Raw genomic sequence first — 21,593 nt, 5'->3', positions numbered from 1 at the left:
AAAGTAACTCAATTAGTTACTTTTTAATGGAGTAACGCAATATTGTAATGCATTACTTTTAAAAGTAACTTTCCCAACACTGGTCCTAGCATCTATAAACAGTAAAAGGAAAATTGGCTCTAGACATTTTTTCAAGCCAATCACAACTCATTTTAAGCACTTTGCACCTTTCAGTCAAATTGCATGTTTACAGCAGCCATTTATGTTACAGTGAACTTGCAAGAGCGGTTTTCATGAGTTTGAAGGGGTGTTCGATTCTGACACCACCAAACGCCTTAAAAAGAAAATAAATGGATAGCGGTTTATCGCTGGAGGAAACGGAGAGCTTTAAAGATACAGATGCTGATTTTTATATATATATATATATATATATATATATTGCTTGTTCACCTGGTTATGCCAAAATGGCAGAGATGTAGAAAGGGGAGGCATGTCTAAAGTCTGAGAAGTTTAACGTTGTTACAGCATCTTTAATGAAGTGCAAAATAAACATTTTACAAAATAAACAAAAAAAAGCAGACAGCTATCACAGGAACTGAAAGTGTGAGCACACAAAAGTCTGATCATATTCATAGATATCAGCAGAGACAGATATCTGTAGTGTTTCCACTTCTCACACAAAATGCACCTTCTGTTCAAACAATGATGACAAGCATGCAGAGTGTCCCTTCATTTCTATTGTGATAGAAATGAGGTTTGACAGCACTGCCTGGTGGCATTAGTTTTAATTTTATACCGGCATCTGGAGGAGACAGCTCTACTACTGGTTAAGCTACTCGCCACGGCAAAGATTTGTACATTAATACATCTGTTACAAGTGCAGCTATGAGAAATTTAGACTCCGTAAACCCAGATTCAGTCTCACTGCCCTTCCATTGTGCCTATCTGAGTTGAGCTGGGAAACATTTGGAGTATTTATTTTCAGTTTTCAGACTGCCCATAATGACCTTATCTCTGTCATATAAAAACAAAAAGAAATCTGCTCAATAAATGTTGAACACGGCACAGTTGTCTTATTTTTACAAGTTTGGTTAATAAAAGGTATTCAAATAGTGCCATCTATCATTTATTAAGTGAACTGCAGCTGCACTCATTCCCTCCCCCCCCAAAAAAAGGTTGATTTGTCATTTGCTCACCCTTTATCGTTCCAAACTCACGAAGCCTTCAGCGTTCTTCTCCGAAACACATTGATTTGCAATGAAATCATATTTCTGTTCCTCAATTTAAAGCCAATTCCACCTGAACTTAAACGCTTCAAAACGTTTAGATGAGCTCTGTGCACTAAATATTTATGTGAATTAAAGCCTGAAATAAATGTTTATCATAAGCTATCGTGCATCTTCAGAAAACTTAACCCACTCGATTAACACTTTTACAAAGTGGCCTCTTTGACCATTTTGGAGCGCCAAAGTAAAAAATGGAACGTACTTTTAATCTGTCACGTTTCATTAAAATATATTTGTGTTTCAAGAATATACAGTGTACGTTAACTTAATTTTTGACTGGAATGAAAACCAGGCTGAGGGTAGTTAGTAAGTTAAAATACAGTGAGTTCGACGGACTCAGTAAAAAATACAGTAGAAAAACTTCATAAAACTGATTTTAAAGTTACATGATTTAGGACCTTTATACAGTGCACGCCATTCCTCACAGCCTCATGCAAAATGGCGTCAAACCAACCCAATTAAGATAAATTAAAAAAAAAAAAGCCTTGTGCATTTGGAAGGACATGAAGTAATTGATAGAATTTTGAATTTTTGGATGAACTAGGCCTATGTCTTTAAGAAACATCTTTCATGTGGTGAAAGGAAAAGGGAAAAAACAACTTACAAGTACTTATTAATTTATTTACACATTTTAAAATACACAAATACAGTGGCAATACAAATGAGGAAAAAAATCTTCCAGGGAAGGAAGATTTCCATAATTCCACCTGATACAGCACAGTGTGATGCAGAAGGACTGGCCAAGCAGTCGTGTGTAGAATGAACCAGAAAATGAAATGGAGAAATCCATAATAGCTCGATCCCCGACAAAGTGTACTTGTGCCTACATTTAAACAACACCAGTACTGGAGCGGCTGTTTCTGTGAGACCACCAGTGGAGAGAAATAATTACTAACTTATCAAATCTAGAACAGAACAAAGTCCCTCGCACCTCTCTAAGCACTAACTAGCCTTTTCCCCATACTCACGATACACACACACACACACACAGACAGTGGCTATGAAAAACTGGTACTTAGCCATCACTAGAAACATCCTATATACATGACAACAGAATTTAAGAGTTTCACCACTCGCCCCCCCCACCCCATGACTACAGAAAAAGCCTACGCTCTACTATGCTGAATGATATGAACAGGCAGCTCGCCTTCCACATCCTCTGTGACTTATAGCACCATTAAGTCAAGGAACCACACTTTTGAAACAAGGGAAATGTAGTACTAAAAGCATTGGTAATACTCAGTAAATAAAGTTGAAGAAAAACAAAACCTTGCATCTCAATTGTTAAAAGTGTCAGTCAAAAGAAAAACAAAAACAAATCAGGCATGGCTTAAATGATGGCTGGTGTACTCTCAATGAGACAAGCTGGGCTCAGGACATCCATTTCTAAATCCAAACACAAATGTTAAAAGAAAATGTGCCCATTTGTCTCAACATATGCCCCAAGTTGTTCATATTTATACCCCTCAGGTCAGAAAAATGAAGCCCTTTTCACATTATTCGACTTCCTGCTATAAATGTCTGTCAACAGTCTTGACCCAACCACGTGTGCCTGCGATACTGTAAAAGCACTAAGCTTAGTTCAGGGGGTAAAAAGAAACAAACATCAACATTAATAACAACAACTCTACAATACAGGCATTTCACAGCTTTTGAGAAACAAAAGAAAAGCATAAGGGAATGCAATAAAATCAATGAGCAAAAAACATGAGAGCTGATATAGAGGGCCAGGTTGATTGGTGCAACGAAAACTAAAACTCATCTAAAAGAGTGTAAAGGTGATACTGTGGGTATGACTACTCGAACCTTTGCTGTATGTTTCTCCGCCTGGCCTTCCACTTAATAAACTACAAAACGACATAAAAAGGACACTGCCTTCATCCCACCACATGAACGAACAGGCTTTCAAACTTTTGATTTATTTCTGCACATTTCATTAAGCTTAACGCGGTTAAACTAACAAAGAGAGAAAAAGATTCACCTGCAAAAGACTGTAGCCAGTGTGAAATCAATTTAATCTCTGTTGTACATAAACAAAAAACAAAAATAAAAGATTACGGTATGCAAAATGTCAATGGCTATCAGTACAGCTGCATTCCAAGCTGTGTAAAAGTAATTTTTTGCAATAGGAGAGGGTGCGTCGCGTCGCGCTATCAGAGCCGCTGTACATGGCTTCAGCCAAGACGCTCTTGCTTTGCGAAGAGGCCCTTGGACGGCAGGAGGACGGCCCTCTCCTCCTGGTGTGTGTCAGAGGGCCGAAGGCAGTGATGGCCCCCCCGTCCCGTCCCTCCCATCTCGCCAGCGATTGTCTGGCAAAAAGTGATGTTAACAAGCACAACTGTTGTGCCCAGGTGTCTGTTGGAGTAGTGTAGGTAAGGAAATGTGTGTGTGGTGTGTGTGAAAAGAAGAAAAGAAAACCAAAATCTGTCCATCTCTTGAGTTTGCGTGACTCTCAAGTGTGTTTAATTGCATTGAGAGGAAGGAGGAAATGAAGTCTCTTGTTTCAATTTGCTGAGGTTGATTTCACATGGTTAGAGGCTGCTGGAGAAGTCCTAGTGCAGATCAGGGCCGTGGTTGGTCTGCTCTTGAGGCGTGTGGAGGGTCTCACCGAGGCACGGCAGACTGCAGGCCACTTGGGGTGACGCGAGAAAGAGCCTGGCGTGGGGAAGAGAGACAGATACGTCAGTTTCTGAATGCCACATGATATAACTGCAAACTGTTGCTGAGAGTATCTCAGTAGCTTCCTGAGTGGTTTTAAAGGCCAATTCACACTGCATTGATAGACACAGACTAAAGGTCCTTGCACACGGAGTCTGAAATTCTCATCTGAAATTTTCACAGGTTAAAAAACAAGACCTCACATTGTGTCAATCATGTTTACACATTGCCTCTGAAACTTTCGCCCGTCATAAAAAAAAATTCAGATCGGGTTCAATTTTCTGTTTTTCGCATCTGTAGCAAGCATTTTGAGAGGTGTTTTTACAAAGGTGTGCAAGGTTTCTGTGCGTGACGAATTTTTAGCATGACAAATACGAAAAATCGCATATGAACATTTTGGACTCAGTGTGCAAGGAACTTAACACGGCAGCCGACCAATACGTGACTTATCGGACATTCTGAGACCCAACAAACACTGAATCAACAGGTTTATTCGGCGAAATCAAGCGCCGACCAATGTCAAAACATGATCAGACAAAACCTGATGAATGTGTCTGTTGCCGTTTGTCGGTGCACTGTGAATTGGCTTTAACAGCGCAATTTTAGTTTGGCTATGTTCAAGCAGTCAGTATTTTGGAGTGATAACTGCTAGGCGTGACTCTTTAAAAAAGATGGGAGCGGATTAGATGATGTCTTTACAGACATCACCGAATTCTATTGCTTCACGAACTCTTGCATAACGCCTGTAACCACAGCAACAAATAATGATAACAAATAAACACGTATTGCATTTCAATCACATATACTACTGTTCAAAAGTATGGGGTGAAAACCCGAATACTGTTAAATATTTTGTGAAATTTATATATAATTTATATCTTAATTACCCTAAACGTTTAAGCATAGTGTACTTCATGTCAATAATGTGACACTACTGTCAATTGGTTTAAATGGTTCTATTCATATAAAATATCAATATGCTCTCTTATTTCGCTAGTGATTCATGAATATTTATGACTGTCCATATTTAAGACTGGTTACAGAATGTCACTTTTTTTTAAACGAACTGTGATTAATGAATCATATTTAACACTCCAAACAGGACTGACAACCATATTATTCTGCTGTGTGAACATAGCCATTGTTCCCCTATTCCCATGAGTCATCTCAGTTTGACTGTGTCATGGGAATGTGTAGGATACCAATGACAAAAGAATATGTCTCTAAGACATCGCGTTTACATCTGGTATAAAGATCAGGCAGTCTCAGGTGATCCAATCACAAGCAGACAGCACTAAAGACGCGTAAACAGGGAAAGATCCAAAACACTTTGTGATCCGATCACTCCAAGCACATTACAAGCTGGTCACAAACATGTGACCACATTGCATATGTGAACAACATGAATCCATCTTAATGTATCGCAAACTCAAAGGACAGCCTATTTACCTGTGAGTCAGTTACAGAACTAAAATACAAAGTGAAACAAAAGTGCATTTTTATAAACATAGTGTTTTGGCTCAACCAAGACCGATCTTAATACCAGGTGTAAACAGTCAATTCAGTTCTCAGAATCACTATTTTCAGATTCATGATGTCATGCCATAAGCGTCATCACGAATTTTAGCTTTGTGCCCTTAGGATAAGAAGTCATTATCAGCCTGGGCCAACTTCTCTGAAGTATACGGTTCTTACTAGTAATGCACCAAAATCTTTTGTTTTACCGAAACACTGACACCGAAATAGTTTCAGTTTAGCTGAAAACAGAAAATAATGTTTATTTAATAATCAATTAATCAATCAATCAAGTTTAATAATAAACTTTTTTCTTATAAAAACTGAGTTACATATATACATTTAAATTGCACGTTCGGCAGATTTTATATGATATGATTTATATGATATGATTCGGCAACTTTCCAATGATATAATTGTGTTTCTATTCCAATTCGGTGTTCAAATACAAACATTTAAATGGTGGCTGTAATAACTTTTTTTATTTCAGATTTATTCAAAAATATATTAATTAATGGTAACAGGTTAAGATAAAATTCATATGCAATATACTGCATATTATTAGCATAATGCGTCTCTCTAGAGTGATTTTTTTTTGTGTTCTAGCTAACTAATGAGCTATGGACATGAAATGGCTTTCCTGAGGTAAATAAAAGCGGTTTTAATAATGTCTTTTCAAAGTTGATTGAGCAATGAAAATTAAACATCATTCAGTCAAATGTTTTCGACCCTCCAAAAAACTGAAACAAAAAAAACACTTTTGGCCAAATATTTTTGGTGCATCACTAGTTCTTAAAGGGTGGTAACTGTTTGTGCATGCATGCTTTGAGTCCTAAATATTTTAGGTGGTCCTCTGAGCTCCCCCATGGCCTGCCACAGCAGAAGGCATATGGCATGAGAGGGGGGAACAAGGTTTATAACACCAAACACAAAGGGGGGAAAAAAAAACAATGCATACTGCATTTTTTGTTTCCACTCAGGAACACAAATGGTGGGTTATTTCAAGATCGGCGGAAGGGCGACAGCTAATTATGTCTTGCACCTTCAGATGCACAATAAAAATCTGAGGTGATTAATTACTAGGTGGGGATACATTTTTCATTATCCTCCGTCAAAGGCAAGGCAGTGCTGGGGGCCCACGAGGACTCTAGGGCCAATCATGTGACGGCTGCTCTCAAAAGGGTGGGGGTGAATCCATCTCTGACGTTACAGAGGGAACAAAAGAGCTGCAGAGGTGAGCCGTTCAGCAAATCGGAGACTACCAGTAAACAATTCATTCAGGGCAGAAACAATAATAAAGGAATTGAATGGAGGTTTTCTGCAAACTGAGGCCATAAGCTGCAGTTTTACACTTAAACAACTAAAAGCAAAAAGGCTTGTAAATGTAAAGCTGCATTGATTAAGTTGGAGCAGGAGCACAATCCGGGTGATCAAACTGCATGCCAAGAGAGAGCCAAAACCAAGCACTGGGGGTTAAAAGAGTGAGACAGAAAGAGGCATCCACACCCAGGCAACTAGAGGTTATGGATACATCACAAAGTAAAGTGTAGAAACACACTCACAAGCAGAGGGTGCTGCACCGCACACAATCAAGAGCGCTCTGCTGCACGCATTTGTGCTTCCTTTCTGCTTCAGCGACTGATTTTGAATTAGCTCTCCAACACTAGATCAAACTTATCAATTATTGGGTTCTCTAAATACATGTAAGAGTACATGGTGATTGTGTGTAGGCTGCTATAGGACAGTTGTGACAGATGGTCTGGTGGGCATACGTGCATATGGGAGCACTACTTTTTTTTTGTGCTCTAAATGAAAGCAGAGTGCGTCTTGTGTTTACAACTCTTGATCTGATCAAACCTAAGCACTGGGATGTGGAGATATGTCGGCCAGAAATTCACATGACAAAGGAATGATAATAGTGCAAATTGCATCCTCAAACCAATCAAGGGTTGAAATTATGCTTTAAACTGTTTTTATAGCAGGGAAATATTTCTGGAGACTGACGCTTTAGCACATTTTTTAGTAAAAATACGCAAAAGCCCAACCGTCTAGATTCAGCTTAGAGGATAACCGTACTGTCCATCTGTGAGTAACGCATCACATCATCTGGTGTTATGAATTACTTTCTGTGCAAAGATTAAAAATACCATCTGAGTCATTAGAGTGGAGTGTGAGGTCATAAATTGCTAACCGGGATGAAGCCGGAATAAAGTATGCAAGTATCCCAGGCTATGGATTTGGTGTAGCCTTGGATCCAGAAATATTTTCCCATTCATTTTCTCCATAGACATTTTAAAAAGTCTTCAATTAGGAGCCACAATACAAACCAATCAGCCAGCTTTGAGATGAATCTGAAGGAAGGGTGTAACAATACACACATTCGTACAAAAAACATTTCCGATACGAGTCTTCTGGCTCAGCTTGCATGTGTACCAAACGAATGCAGTGCTGTTTATACCACTGCACGTGTGGAACTTCTGTGTGTGTGGAACATAATTTGAAACTGAGTTTCCCCCCTAGGATAGGAAAGTACCAGTTTTATCAATATATTTTGACACTGTGAACACATCTGAAAAATAACGCAGAATAACACAGTGATCTGCTGTGAGCTTATGCAAGTTGTCCTAAACATAAAACATGCTTTATATTAACTGCTTCAAACTAACTCAACATGTGACTTCAAAACCAAGTTATGTACCGAACTGTCATTTTTGTGTACCTTGACACCTTCTGATTTGAAGCCTAAGTGCTTATATGAATATTTTTTAAACTGACTTTGGTACAACAGCGTGTGCTTGAAGCGATATTTCACCCAAAAATGAAAATTCTGTCATTAATTACTCACCCTCATGTCGTTCCAAACCCGCAAGACCTTCGTTCTTCAGAACACGCTTTGAGATGAATCTGAAGGAAGGGTGTAACAATACACACATTCGTACAAAAAACATTTCCGATACGAGTCTTCTGGCTCAGCTTGCATGTGTACCAAACGAATGCAGTGCTGTTTATACCACTGCACGTGTGGAACTTCTGTGTGTGTGGAACATAATTTGAAACTGAGTTTCCCCCCTAGGATAGGAAAGTACCAGTTTTATCAATATATTTTGACACTGTGAACACATCTGAAAAATAACGCAGAATAACACAGTGATCTGCTGTGAGCTTATGCAAGTTGTCCTAAACATAAAACATGCTTTATATTAACTGCTTCAAACTAACTCAACATGTGACTTCAAAACCAAGTTATGTACCGAACTGTCATTTTTGTGTACCTTGACACCTTCTGATTTGAAGCCTAAGTGCTTATATGAATATTTTTTAAACTGACTTTGGTACAACAGCGTGTGCTTGAAGCGATATTTCACCCAAAAATGAAAATTCTGTCATTAATTACTCACCCTCATGTCGTTCCAAACCCGCAAGACCTTCGTTCTTCAGAACACAAATTAAGATATTTTTGATGAAATCTGAGAGCTTTCTGACCCTGAGTAGACAGCAACGCAACTACCATGTTCAAAGCCCAGAAAGGTAGTATGTACATCGTTAAAATAGTCCATGTGAGAGTGGTTCAACCTTAATTTTATAAAGCTACAAGAATACATTTTGTGCACAAAGTAAACAAAAATAACGACTTTATTTAACAATCTCTTTCGTGTCAGTCGAAGCGTGTTCATAAGAGTATGTGGTAGTTACATTGCTGTCTATGCAGGGTCAGAAAGCTCTCAGATTTCATCAAAAAAAATCTTAATTTGTGTTCTGAAGAACGAAGGTCTTGCGGGTTTGGAACGACAGGAGGGTGAGTAATTAATGACAGAATTTTCATTTTTTGGTGAACTAACCCTTTTAATATTAGTTATGAGTAAACAAACTACAATCTCAGGAAAGACTACCAAAAAATACAAATAAAAAATGACGGTACAATATAACCGAGTCAGGTACAAAAAAATATATTTTAAGTTGAAAGCAAAATATTTAGAAGCCATTTTGACTGAAAGGAAGTCAATGAAGATGATGCCTCCACTTTCACTGAAGAAACTGCTTTTGTACAGAAACTAGCTTGTAACATCAGACAGACTGCTGGGTGCTAATCTTCAACAATATTTGCATAACATTCTTTTAGTAATATATTCACAAGAGAATCTCAGAGCTGATGGTAGATTTGTGTTTCTCTATGGAGAAAATGAATGGGGTTTTTACATCTGGAGCCCGACTGTGGCGCTCTGTTTGAATAACACCATATTGCTTTTCAATTGAAAACTTCAAAAGCCTTTGCTAAACATCTGAATTACAGTTAGGAATGAAGTAGTGAATTCTCTCATCATTCTGTGTGGTGAGTGATGTGCTGCGTAACAGCCGTACAGCAGTGATGTGGGACAGGGAGTCTATTACTCAATGAAGGGAAGTGGAGGTAGTCCAGGTATTAAAATTTTTTTAAAAAGACACCCAACTGTCACTCACCCAATGCTGTCTCTCATACCAGAACATGGCGAGCATCTACTTGCCGTGGTGATCATAGGGAATGCTATTCTGAAGTGGGTGGGTGGGTGGTTGGAGGGGGAAACATATTCATTTGTGGTGAAAAAAAAAAAATCAACAACAATGTGGTAAACACCTAAAAAATGCGGATCTGAACAGAAGCGTTAAAAGCAAATATTCAAATCACCAGAGACTCTCTAGACAGAATTATGACTCTGGGCAACATTTCAAGAATGTGTGACAAGGTCTGAAAAGAACTCTACGCAAATAAGATCCAAAATATGTGGCAGTGGTTACACAATACAGGGCTCAACAATAAGGATGGCCCAGGGCCAACGCTTGCGTTTCAACTATCCTTACGTTTATAAGTTATGTAATGCAAATGTCACATTTTAGTGACTTTTGAACAATGTTGTTTGCAAATTAAAATCATGTAAATATGTCAGCAATGCACTGTAACTTAGCTGGCTGACAGCAATATAGAGAGAGTGATTTGTGCTAGTCTTGAAAGAGCCATTTAAATAGGCTTTAAAAAACAAACTGTTTTGCACCAGATTCCATCATTTTCCAGCAAAAATGCTTTTTAGGTTTGTTTTATGCTTTTTTGGCAGTAAAAATGTGTTACATATATAACTGAAAAAATCCCAGAAAAAAGCATTTAAAAAAAACATAATTGGGTATACCTAATAAATGCATTGTTTCATCTGCTAACAAGAAATTGTATAATATTCTCTCCTTTGCTGCCAGAAAAAATATTTTACTTAACTGGATTAGTGATAAATCACCATCACTTAAAGGTTGGCATAAGATAATTTTTGAGCTGATTCCCCTGGAGCGTCTTACCTATGCATTACATCAAAAAACAGGCCAGTTTTATAAAGTCTGGACTCCATATCTGGACACTGAACCTCGTATTTGCCCTATTATACTACAAGGAATATTGTAATTGTGTAACTGTCTGGACATTTAACTTTTCTGCCCTATTCATTTTTTTCCTCTTTCCCTAATCTGTTATATATGGGGTAGTGCTGTTTTATTAAAAAAACTGAGCTATTTGTTTTTTTTGGGGACGATGTCTTGTTATTTTTGTATTACAGTGAAAATTCAATAAAAATAATTATATATATTAAAAAAAACATAATTGGTTTAAGAGGGGAAAAAATCTTATTGTTGAGTTCAACAAGATCAATAATAATTATCTTTAAAAAAATTATATTCTAATAAAAACATTTCTATATCCTTATAAATTATTTACCAGGGTAACATGACCAGTTTATTTACTTTTTTTGTACATTTATTCACATACTGTCAATTTCACTATTGCACACATTTAAAGATCAGCTATACAGCATGTGTAGCCCAAAAACACCTCTCAGAGCAGAGTGCTTTTATAATGGCATGCTAAAAGCCCTGTAGACCATGACATCGGCTCCATATCATGCCAGGCCACAGCAGACACAAGCGCCATCTGAGCACTGTTTCAAGGCTATCACTCTCTATCATCATTTCCTTTGTCTCTCTGCTGGAAAACAACTGTGGAGGAGTTAGTTTATAAATGTTTACTAACCAAAGTGATCTATTTTGTGGTCAGACTTGACTGAAAATAAAGAAGGGGTCATTTAAGAGCAGTGGAGCTGGGGCCAGAGACTAACAATGCTGCCAAACACACAGGCAACAGTGGGCAAAAATGCAGAGTATTTCATCTCATAACGTTGGTACCTGTGATGTGGACATGCGTGAAGTGTCCTGTCGACCAGTTAGATCAGAGGAGGAAATGTTGACAGGGGCTCCACGGTGCAATCTCATACTGACCTTCCTCTCTCGCTCCATTCCTGGCAAAAAGGCAAAGGAAGGAAGACACGTGTCATCTAAAGCATGGAAAATGGAAAAAAACGGACACCGACACCACACATTGGGTCGTGTCCACCTAAACAAAAATCCTTCTGTTTTCCAACGTCTGAACCACAAAGTAATTACACAAAACTGGAAAAACTGCACAAACATTATTTGAACAAAAAAAAAAGAAAAGAAGTTTACTGGGACTCCGGTAGAGGTGACATGGTGGGTTTATGAGTCTTTGCGCTCGACTCCTTGAGGCTCTGCTAACTGAGGCCATACACTTCAAGACCAGTGCAGGGTCACTGTTAAAGTGTCTTTCTTGTACAAATATCTGCGTGAACCTCCGCCCTTCAATAAAGCAAACGCTAGTAAATTTATGTCATGTCTAGCAAACATCCTGCTGAGCGTAGTAGCTTGCAACCCTTTAACCACTTCCTGTCAGCTAAGACGACAACAAATGGCAGGGAAAGAAAGTAGCTGATGAATACAAATCTGTCTTGATCTGAAGCAGTGGAGAGAAAGAAAACCCTTGTAGATCTTGCAAATCAAAATAATCCTTATGCACAAACAAAAAGATCTTCAGATATTTACTTGAGTTAAAAAACAAGCACCGACAGGCAGCAGTGGACGTCTTACCTGTGTGTGAGGTTGGCGTGAGGGGTGTGGGAGGTGCTACTTCTTGCGTTCCTCTGGGTCTACCTGAGCTGGAAGGCATTATGCCACGGGCCGCAGGATTCCGCCCATGTCGCAATCTTTCCTCTCGATCCCTCCGCTCTCTCTCAGGATCTTCTGCTGCTCTGTTTGCACCCTGAACAGCACAACACATTAGAAATGAAGCATCAAGTCTTTAATAGACCACAATAACAACCAACAACAATTTAAGAAATACAGCATCCATGCAAAGACAACCCATATGTCACTCACAAATTTGAGCATATTCCAGTCAAACACGTAGTCGTATGAAAAGCCTTGTCTGTGGAAAAGGTTCCTGAAGAGCTGTCTCAGGTAAGAGTAGTCGGGCTTGTCGTCAAAGCGAAGGGAGCGGCAAAAGTTGAGGTATGTGGCAAACTCAGCTGGAAACAAACAAAAGGCACATGCAATGAAATTAAGTTTTGTGGCTTTTAGTCACTTTGGTCGCATTTGAAGTCATCAACACAACTGTTCAAAAGTTTAGGGTTGGTAAGATTTTTTTATGGTTTTAAAAGAAGTCTCATATGCATTGAATGGTTCAATCAAATGCTCTCTTCTACCACCTGCCTCCAACTAGCAAGCAGCTTATGGTCCATGGCTGTGATATAATGTAGCTTAAGCCTATTGGCTACTTAAAAATGCCTTATATTTATAAGCAGAAGCTTACATGGGTATCCTTTGCACAGTACTTCAATAGGAGTGGACATCTTCTTCTCGCTGATTCGCTCATACTTCTGTCTCTTTGTGGCAGCCTTCAGACCCTGCCATGGCAGAGAGCCCAGGTTGAAGTACATGAGCACATAGCCAAGAGACTCCAAGTCATCTCGTCTGGATTGCTCTGTGAAAGAAAACACCGACGATAAACACTGTATGTCATTTCGATGGCCAGACTATAAAAGGTGAAGTGGCTTAATTGTAAATGTTAGGGTGATGACAGGTCAGGTCTGAAAGTACTAGAGGTTTCAATATGATAATATAATAAGTTTATTCAAAAGACGTCAGGGTACCTATGCCCAAGTGGGTGTTGATGGAAGCGTAGCGAGCAGTGCCAGTCAAGTTTTTGTTCTCGCGATAAGGGATGTGCTGGTGGGTGCGAGCATCTCTGTACTTCTTGGCCAGGCCAAAGTCAATGATGTAAACAAGGTTGCCCTTCTTCCCCAGGCCCATAAGGAAGTTGTCGGGCTTGACGTCTCTGTGGATGAAGTTCTTGGAGTGTATGTATTCGATACGGCTGATCTGAGAACAGAACAGAGGACAGGTTCAGCAGGTCGAATGACTGAATGAGAGACTCCATGCAAACCAAATACACCAATTCAAATAAAGCAATGAGGGCATAACAACCGCTGAACAAGCAGTCCTTTCACATTATGCCTCCTTTCACAGTGCCTCTTGGCACGTAATACTCAGTCAAACACAAGTGAAAAAGGACACTGGTTGTCTAAGTAAAACAGCTGAAAGGATGACAATAAAGCTTGTCATGTCACCAGAACACTACATTATCCCATTTTGGGTGTCCTATAACAAGAGATGGGTAGGGTGGAGAGGACAAAGGTTACAGTGATCATGTCTACAAGCCTTACCATCTGGTCAGCCAGCAGAAGAACAGTCTTTAGGCTGAACTTGCGAGAACAGAAGTTGAAGAGATCCTCCAAACTGGGTCCCAGCAGCTCCATCACCATCACATTGTAATCTCCCTCTGCTCCACACCATTTGATTGTTGGGATACCGACTGTAAAAGAAACAATTACACTTAGTACAGATTACTTTTTTTCTTGTAAAAGGGAATTTGGTTTATGAAGGAAATGCTTGGCAACCAAAAGGATCTTGAAAGTTTAAATTACAGAATAGAGGGGAAAGTTTGACTAATACGTATTTGTATCTTTGAAGGACTGACTGACAGAAACCGAAGGTGACCTACAACATAATAGGTGGGGGGTTGGGAGCCTGTTTGTTTCAGTAAGGCAGTGATGTGATAAAACCCAAGCAGAGCTTCAGCTTAAGTAAACCAGCGGTTGTGGTTGGTCACCCTCAGAAAGGGCTCCAACTCATCAGCCATAAAGCATACACCATCTCTAGGATGACCTTGAAGTGATGCACGAAAAGATATAGGCTGTCAGGGAAAGACAGCTGATACCCAATTAGATCACTTCAACGGCTTTGAAGTGATCTTTTTTTTAAATCCCCCCCCCCTCACCATTCAGCCACACGTGAACCAGGAAAGGCAACTATCACAACACTATAATGTAATCTGAATTTGTACTGATACAATGGATGTTGAATACACACAATCCTCCAGTTAAACAAAGAAGACTCTTTCATGTGATACAATTATAGCTACCAGCTTCAATAAAATGCTCATTTATATTGGCAATCTGCAAATAAAAACTGAACTAAGTTCTATTGAATACTGCATTGTTTCTCACTTTGAAATATTCAGTAATAAAAAAATTCAAATGGTCAATGCAATCAACATGAGATTGGAGTGAACCCTTCTCAATTTGGGTAATTTATGCAAGTGGAAAAATACATGTTGTTAAAAATGCTAAATGAGATGGTAAGAATACAAATTTTTTTATTTAAACTTACAAATATATTGCAATAAATTACAGCAAAACCTGTTAATCGGTTAAAGTTACCATACACATTATGACGGCACTTTTAAAAAAAAAAACTAAATTTCAACATCGTGATAATACCGCATACCGTGATAAAAGCATTAGCAATTAATCGCAACATGAAAATTTGATACCAGCATATCCCTATACACAATATAAAAATGTAAATGTTTAACATGCCATAATTTTACTGCAAAGTTTTTGCAGGTAAATACTATGAATTACTGTAATAATTTATGGTGAAAAAAAGGACAATCTCAAAAGTTATTTAAAAAGTTTTCGAGTAATGTATATTAGCATGTTTACATCTTCTGTTAATGTTTATTGCATTTTTTTAATGTGTGGTGTGTTACCCTGTGGTTTCTCTTTGTCTTTATCGTTATAGTTGTGGTGTGGACTCTGCTATTCTTTAATATTGAGAACGATTTTTAGAACTATATCTTTATCTTTATAGTTATCGTTCTTGGTGTGAACGGGGCTTTACCCGTTTGATCTTTGTGTGTTTGAATATTCAGTTCTGGCCATGTTTTATAGACAGGCCACTTATGATTAACTGATTAATCATGTGGCTTTCTATTTCCCCACACATCATGGTGGTTATCAGTACCCTCTATGCCACATAGCAGATTTCAGTAATTTAAAAATCTTGAAATTAAAATGATTTATGAATTGTATGTTTGCAAGTAGAATACACGGGCACCAATATACCTTCCAGTAATACCTGCAACAATGTCACAGTAGGCATGGGCCGATTACCGGTTTCAAGGTATACCGCGATTTGAAAATTTCACGATTTCAAAACTGCTAATATTTTCCGTTATACCGTTCCTGCGGTATGCGCTGTTTTTCATGTCTCCTCAAAGACTGAAAGTATAGGAATCCCTCAGGTTGAGTGCAGTGTTAGAGAGTAACATGCCCCCTCCTCCTCCTGTTGGTGCGAGCGAGCGGTCAGTCAGCTCAAAATATATTGTGTTCAGTTTTTAGAGCTGTCTCAGAGACACATTTTAGAGCTGTAACAACAATACCGTGACACCTTGAATCCGTGATATTTTTGCTTAAGGTTATCATACCGTCAAAATCTCATACCGGCCCATGCCTATGTCACAGTATTTATTTATTTATTTTTAACAGTAAATTCCTGCCATCCACAGCTGCCTTTTCCCCCCACTGTGAATGTATTGTCATACATTTTACAGTATAAAGACTGTTTTCAAACAGGTTTCTTTAACGCCACTCTTTTAGTCAAGCCTAAGCTTTTTTACGATTTTTCCAGGGTTATCAAGGAGAGGAAGAGACAGAGGGTTCAGCAGAGTTCTGGAAGGTCAGAGATCTCTCGGCAGCTGCTGTCGTGTCTACGGCCGCGCGCACCCTGAGCCTGGCCGATGCCTTCAACAACACAGAGCTTTTGCTGTTCAGCACTTTCCAGAAAACATCCTCTAGGTCAGCTATTCCTGCGCAAACTCAGGAGGTTAAATATATCTCCTGGTCTGAGCCGTCCAGCACGCCTTTCCATTCTCACATCAGGACAGCTCTGACACGGTCTATATTAATAAGAATTAAAATAGAAAAATGCCAAGCCTTGTGCTTCTCTATGTATGGACTCGAAAAAGACTGCAACTGTGCTGCTAAAACATACAAAAAGAAATAGCATTCCCAATAGTTCCCTTTCTACCTACAACATGCATGCACACGCATGCACGCATACATGCAGGTACCCGCACCTTTCTCTAAATAAAGTTATCAGTGAGTATGCTTGTTCATGCTGTGCTAAATAAGGCTACGAGTGGTGCAAGAGACCCAGTTAGGAGATGGAATGCACAGGGCCAGCCCCTCCCCCCCAAACCCACTCCCCTCCGCACGCACCATCTGGCCCGGGGTCCATGTGATCATAGAGAGCACAAGCGCTGAGAGAGAGGCTCACTCACAATGTCGGTCTGTCATGGCACGGATGCCATCGCAACGTTTGGCCGCCGTGGAGCGAATGTCATGCTTGCTCAGTCATGCTGGGAAGCGAGAGGACAGACTAGATCAGTGTTTCCCAACCTTTTTTTAGTCGCGGCACCCTTTGGAAATTTTAACAAATTTGTGGCACCCTACAAAATTAATTTTGTCACAATATTTGAATTTCTAAATTCGATATGATACTTTGAAAAGTATAGATATTCGGTACAGCAGGGAAGAACTGCAGAATATAATGTCCACACGCATAGAGCGGGATAATATGCAGAGCGTCACACCACGTGAAAGTGAAACCTGAGCGGTGAACTAATTTTCGGCAGCCGGAATTTCGGCACATCTCTAATTATTGGCGACATCAGAAATGGATATTATATAATAGATGCTTTTTTGAACATTTTAGCAATTAAAAAATATTAAAAAAGGATTTTTTACACGGCACCCCTGCTCTCGACAGACGGCACCCCAGTTGGGAAACACTGGACTAGAGCGTGTTTGAAAGCGAATGCCATAGACGACACACTTTTGCTGCTGGCACCATAAAACACCCCCGACAGGATTGTCATACATCTATCTAGTATAAAAGCAATCGGGGCCAAACCCTGCTGGGGCCGGTAGGGGGGACGCATCCTTCATGCACCTCATGTATATTCATAAACCATCACCATACATTACAACAGAACCAAAATTTCAACAAAAGCCTGATTTTGTGACCGATAACAATGCTGAGGATACAAATTGCCTACTTCCTTCACCTCCAAGCAAGGCCAATGAGAAGATGATTCATGGTGGTGGTGACAGAACACTGTGAGTAGTTTGAGATCTGATAATGCCACTCTCATTGGAGAAGGATGTGTTGACTCACTGACTGATGAAGCGAGGGGAACTGATCACGATTGGTTTGCCGCCTACTGTTACTACAGTATTCTGTAACACCATCTAAGAAATGGAGATCCTGTGAACTACACCTTACCTCCAGAGAACCCTCTTACTCAAACAAATTACTCAGGAGCTCATCAAAAGTACAACATTAAGCCAATATAAAATGGTCAATTTATAGAGGCTTTCAGAGGCTAATATTACTAACCAGGGATCAACAGGAAGGCCAGAGTGAAGATTTAGTCACATATGCGAGTGATTTACTCGCAATGTAGAAGGTTGAATAATAAGAAAAAATGAGCACCAAATCGGCATATTATAATGATTCTTGAAGGATGTGTGACACTGAAGACTGGAGTAATGGCTGCTGAAAATTCAACTTTGCTGGCAGAGAAATAACTTACATTTTAAAATATAGATATTAAAAATAGAAGTTATTTTAAATTCTAATAATATTTTACAATATTACAGATTTAACTGTATTTTTGATCAAATAAATGCAGCCTAGGTGAGCATAAAAAGCTTCTTTCAAATATATTAAACAAAATACCAACCCCAAACCTTTGAATGGCCTTATGTATTTTATATTTCTATAATGTTAAGCTCTGCTTTTAACATTTCACAATATGATTAAAATGGTACGCTATCACACAGCCTTTCAATACCAAGAAATATTCCGTTTAAATATTACCAAAAAAAAAAGAAAGAAAGAAAACTAATAAGGCAAATATCAACTTAACACCTAACTGTTCATATTAAATACAGTAAATATTATACAGGCTCTTATGTATGTGGCAGCAGTGTGAGGTGTGTACGTGTGACTCATAGTTCTGTGTTAATGGAGAAGCCGGATGGAGACCACGAGGAGCTATTGACTGAGTGTGGAAACACATACCACCTCCTTGCATCATCTTGTAAATCTTGCTCTCGATGTGCAGCTGTGGGTGCTTCGTTTTCACACATTCTAGCTTGATGGCTACTTCTTCCCCCACGGAGATATCTGTGCCTGGAAAATCAGAAAAGGGGGGAGATAGAAGTTAGTAAAACTATATATAACCAAAGAGAAAAGCGAAAAATGGATAGTGGATGATGAAACAACCAAATTACTTGATATGTCTAAAGTAGGGAGCTTTAACAAAAAAATATCTGTTCATGTATCTGTGACATACAATACACGCATACACGAGCATGAGAACAATAAATCCACTCAACTAGAGAAGCTTTGCAGTGTCTAAATACGCTTTAGCTTCCAGTGCATTATGAGTCATTGGGACACAATTAAATATAACCAAAAAATATAATGAATATGCAGGCCCACTATGATTAAAAAAAATTCTACATATCTAAGGTTGACTCACGCACGCAGCTTTCCAGCATGAGGGAGTGGGCACAATTATCTACGCGTACTGCTATACCACCTCCTTTCCGGCCCACCATCTGCCTCAACTCCACATCCTGAGCAGAGGATGCTGAAAATCATCCACAGTCATCTGCTGTAACAGACAACCAGTGAAACAGATAAGGAGAACGACAAGACTGTGGCATTCCCAAGAACTGGCTTTGCATATGTGTTATGCCTGAGGGATGTGACATGAAAGACAGGAGGGATGAGGAGGAATGACAAAAAAATAAAAATAAAATACATCATTAACATTCCTCCCTCTCTTATTCAGAGTCCAGAAACTGACGTAGTACCTGAACCCAGTACTGCTCTTCCAGCCTCCAGACCGGAAGAACAGTCAGAAAAAAACTGTCATATGCCCCTTTTCCACTGACAGGTTACCAGGACCCAATCTAAAATGGAAATATCAGCTCTGCAGTGACCCTAAAAACCTGCTAACAACTAATGTCAGAGATGCAGGTGGTCTACTATAAAGCAACATAAATTGACTGATATGAATTGTACTATGTTGCATAATAAAACAGATATAGAAAAATTAATTGAAATAAAATTAAAATCATGATATGGGGCGATTATCAAATTGCAAAGTCTGCAGTTTATTTGAAGAGCTGTTGAAGACTGTTCATTTATACATATTCGATTGTAATGCATATGACTATTTTTTTAATCAAGTAATAGAGGTTCTGAACTAAAATATTAGCAAAAGTTACAATTAGACATTTTGACAATATGCAAATTATATCTTAAGAGAAAAAAATGGTCCAGCCACATGACGACGCAACTAATTAACCGCTTGTGTGTGCTGTGAGCTTTGTAATGGATTGTATTGTAATACAGAACTTATTGCTAGTCCTAAGCAGCTATTCACACAGAATGTGTTTTGCATTGAAAAACATAAGACAGGGCAGTGGAATGGGAAAAACACAAGGTTTAGAGATGCAAGTTGAACTTTTTAAATTGAGCATTGCATTTTTAGTATGCCACTTAACACACGAGATACAACTAATACATGTTTACATAGAAATAAACAATGGAAAAGCAGTAGAGTAAAGATATTATGTTTGATATTTCATGTTTGCATGATTGTGACAGGCTGAAAGTTACTGTTATTTTCTTTGTTTTGCTAAATATTTACTATTAATAAGTGCAGGCCAAAATTCAAAAACTTACAGAGACAGACAACGGGGTAAAACAAAGGTAAACACTGGCTGTGTTTTGACAAGACACAGAAATTTGATGGACTGTTTGGGTTTCAATCAACATGATGAACTTGCACAGTTTCTTCTCGACAGCTAAACTTAGTTAAAAGTATTTCTAATTTGTTGGAATTTTTATTGAAAGTAGCCTACTTTTACCTGTTGAGATATGCCATCACTTTTATAGACCCGTAAGAGCTGTGTTTGTGATGTTTGAGTTGGGGAAGGAGTGATGTGCGAAAGGGTATTTGAAAAGTTTGTTTGATTGTTTTTGTAGTTCTGTTAGATGATACTAGCAGCTCAGAAACTGCCTTGTAAACAAAAGGCCAGATAACCTTTTGCAGAGATGATACAATAGCTGTGAAGCCATTGTGGCGAACATAAATTGGCATCAGCTTATTAAAAGGGTGATGGTGAGTATTACATCAACTTGTTTAATGACCAATCTCACTGTTAAATGTTCCTCCACAATAGACAGAGTGAATATGACGTGTAATGCTCAACTACGAAGACTTCCAGTAACATGAATCATATAGTAACATTCATCAGAATGGTAAGAACAACTGCTGTGTCACAGCAGTTAACCGTTAATACATTTTGGTACTAAGAAATTAATTTATAGCAAGCATATCACAGGATACAAGAAGAAATCAGAGTACATGCAGAAACTACAACTAACAACTTTTCAAGTGTGAAAACACAAGTAACAAAGCAAGTAGCGCAAATACTGCACACATCAGATTAGGGATCATTTCGATCATTTCTATGATCGATCGTCGTTTAAATTAACGATCAATTAATCGATTAATCGTTAACCTTAATGCTGCAAAATGCATCTATGCAGCCCGGCATGACAGGATGTCAAAAAAAAAAAAAACCCGCTTTCTCACCCGAATTAAAGGGGGTTTAGTCTGAATAAAATGCTAGTAGCAGGATTGTAAAATGAATAGATGTGATTATGATCATTTGATAAAATAAAGAGAGCTTGTTTGAGATCATTTTACTTTGTTGACTGTTTCCTATCCCGTCACGGAGATCACTGAACGCGCCTCTTTAAATGGTTTCGTGGTGCTCGTTGTTGTATTTTAAAACACAATTGCAATGTTTTCAACTGACATTATGGCATTTAAAATAAAATTAT

At 38.7% G+C, this 21,593-nt stretch overlaps 1 protein-coding gene across 2 annotated transcripts in view; it reads right to left on the bottom strand.

The window, feature by feature from the left end:
* Positions 1 to 2,576: 2,576 nt before the first annotated feature.
* The window catches only part of LOC107721509 (casein kinase I), a 28,936-nt gene continuing 9,919 nt past the window's right edge, over positions 2,577 to 21,593 (bottom strand). Inside the window, exons 2-10 of one of the 2 annotated variants that reach the window (XM_016529566.1) lie at positions 18,750 to 18,860; positions 13,985 to 14,133; positions 13,412 to 13,640; positions 13,072 to 13,242; positions 12,639 to 12,787; positions 12,351 to 12,522; positions 11,595 to 11,707; positions 9,858 to 9,926; positions 2,577 to 3,881 (exon numbers count right to left, since the gene is read on the bottom strand). In XM_016529566.1, the coding sequence (XP_016385052.1) occupies positions 9,894 to 9,926; positions 11,595 to 11,707; positions 12,351 to 12,522; positions 12,639 to 12,787; positions 13,072 to 13,242; positions 13,412 to 13,640; positions 13,985 to 14,133; positions 18,750 to 18,860 (1,127 nt within the window). In that variant the 3' untranslated portion in view covers positions 2,577 to 3,881; positions 9,858 to 9,893. The remainder of the gene's footprint in view (positions 3,882 to 9,857; positions 9,927 to 11,594; positions 11,708 to 12,350; positions 12,523 to 12,638; positions 12,788 to 13,071; positions 13,243 to 13,411; positions 13,641 to 13,984; positions 14,134 to 18,749; positions 18,861 to 21,593) is intronic. The other variant, XM_016529565.1, reaches the window with a different exon arrangement.

This window comes from Sinocyclocheilus rhinocerous, unplaced genomic scaffold, assembly GCF_001515625.1.
Source record: "Sinocyclocheilus rhinocerous isolate Xijiao unplaced genomic scaffold, SAMN03320098_v1.1 scaffold481, whole genome shotgun sequence".
NCBI classification, from domain to species: Eukaryota; Metazoa; Chordata; class Actinopteri; order Cypriniformes; family Cyprinidae; genus Sinocyclocheilus; species Sinocyclocheilus rhinocerous.
Note: the sequence above shows the minus strand (reverse complement) of the source record. Positions and strands in the feature narration are given on the sequence as shown.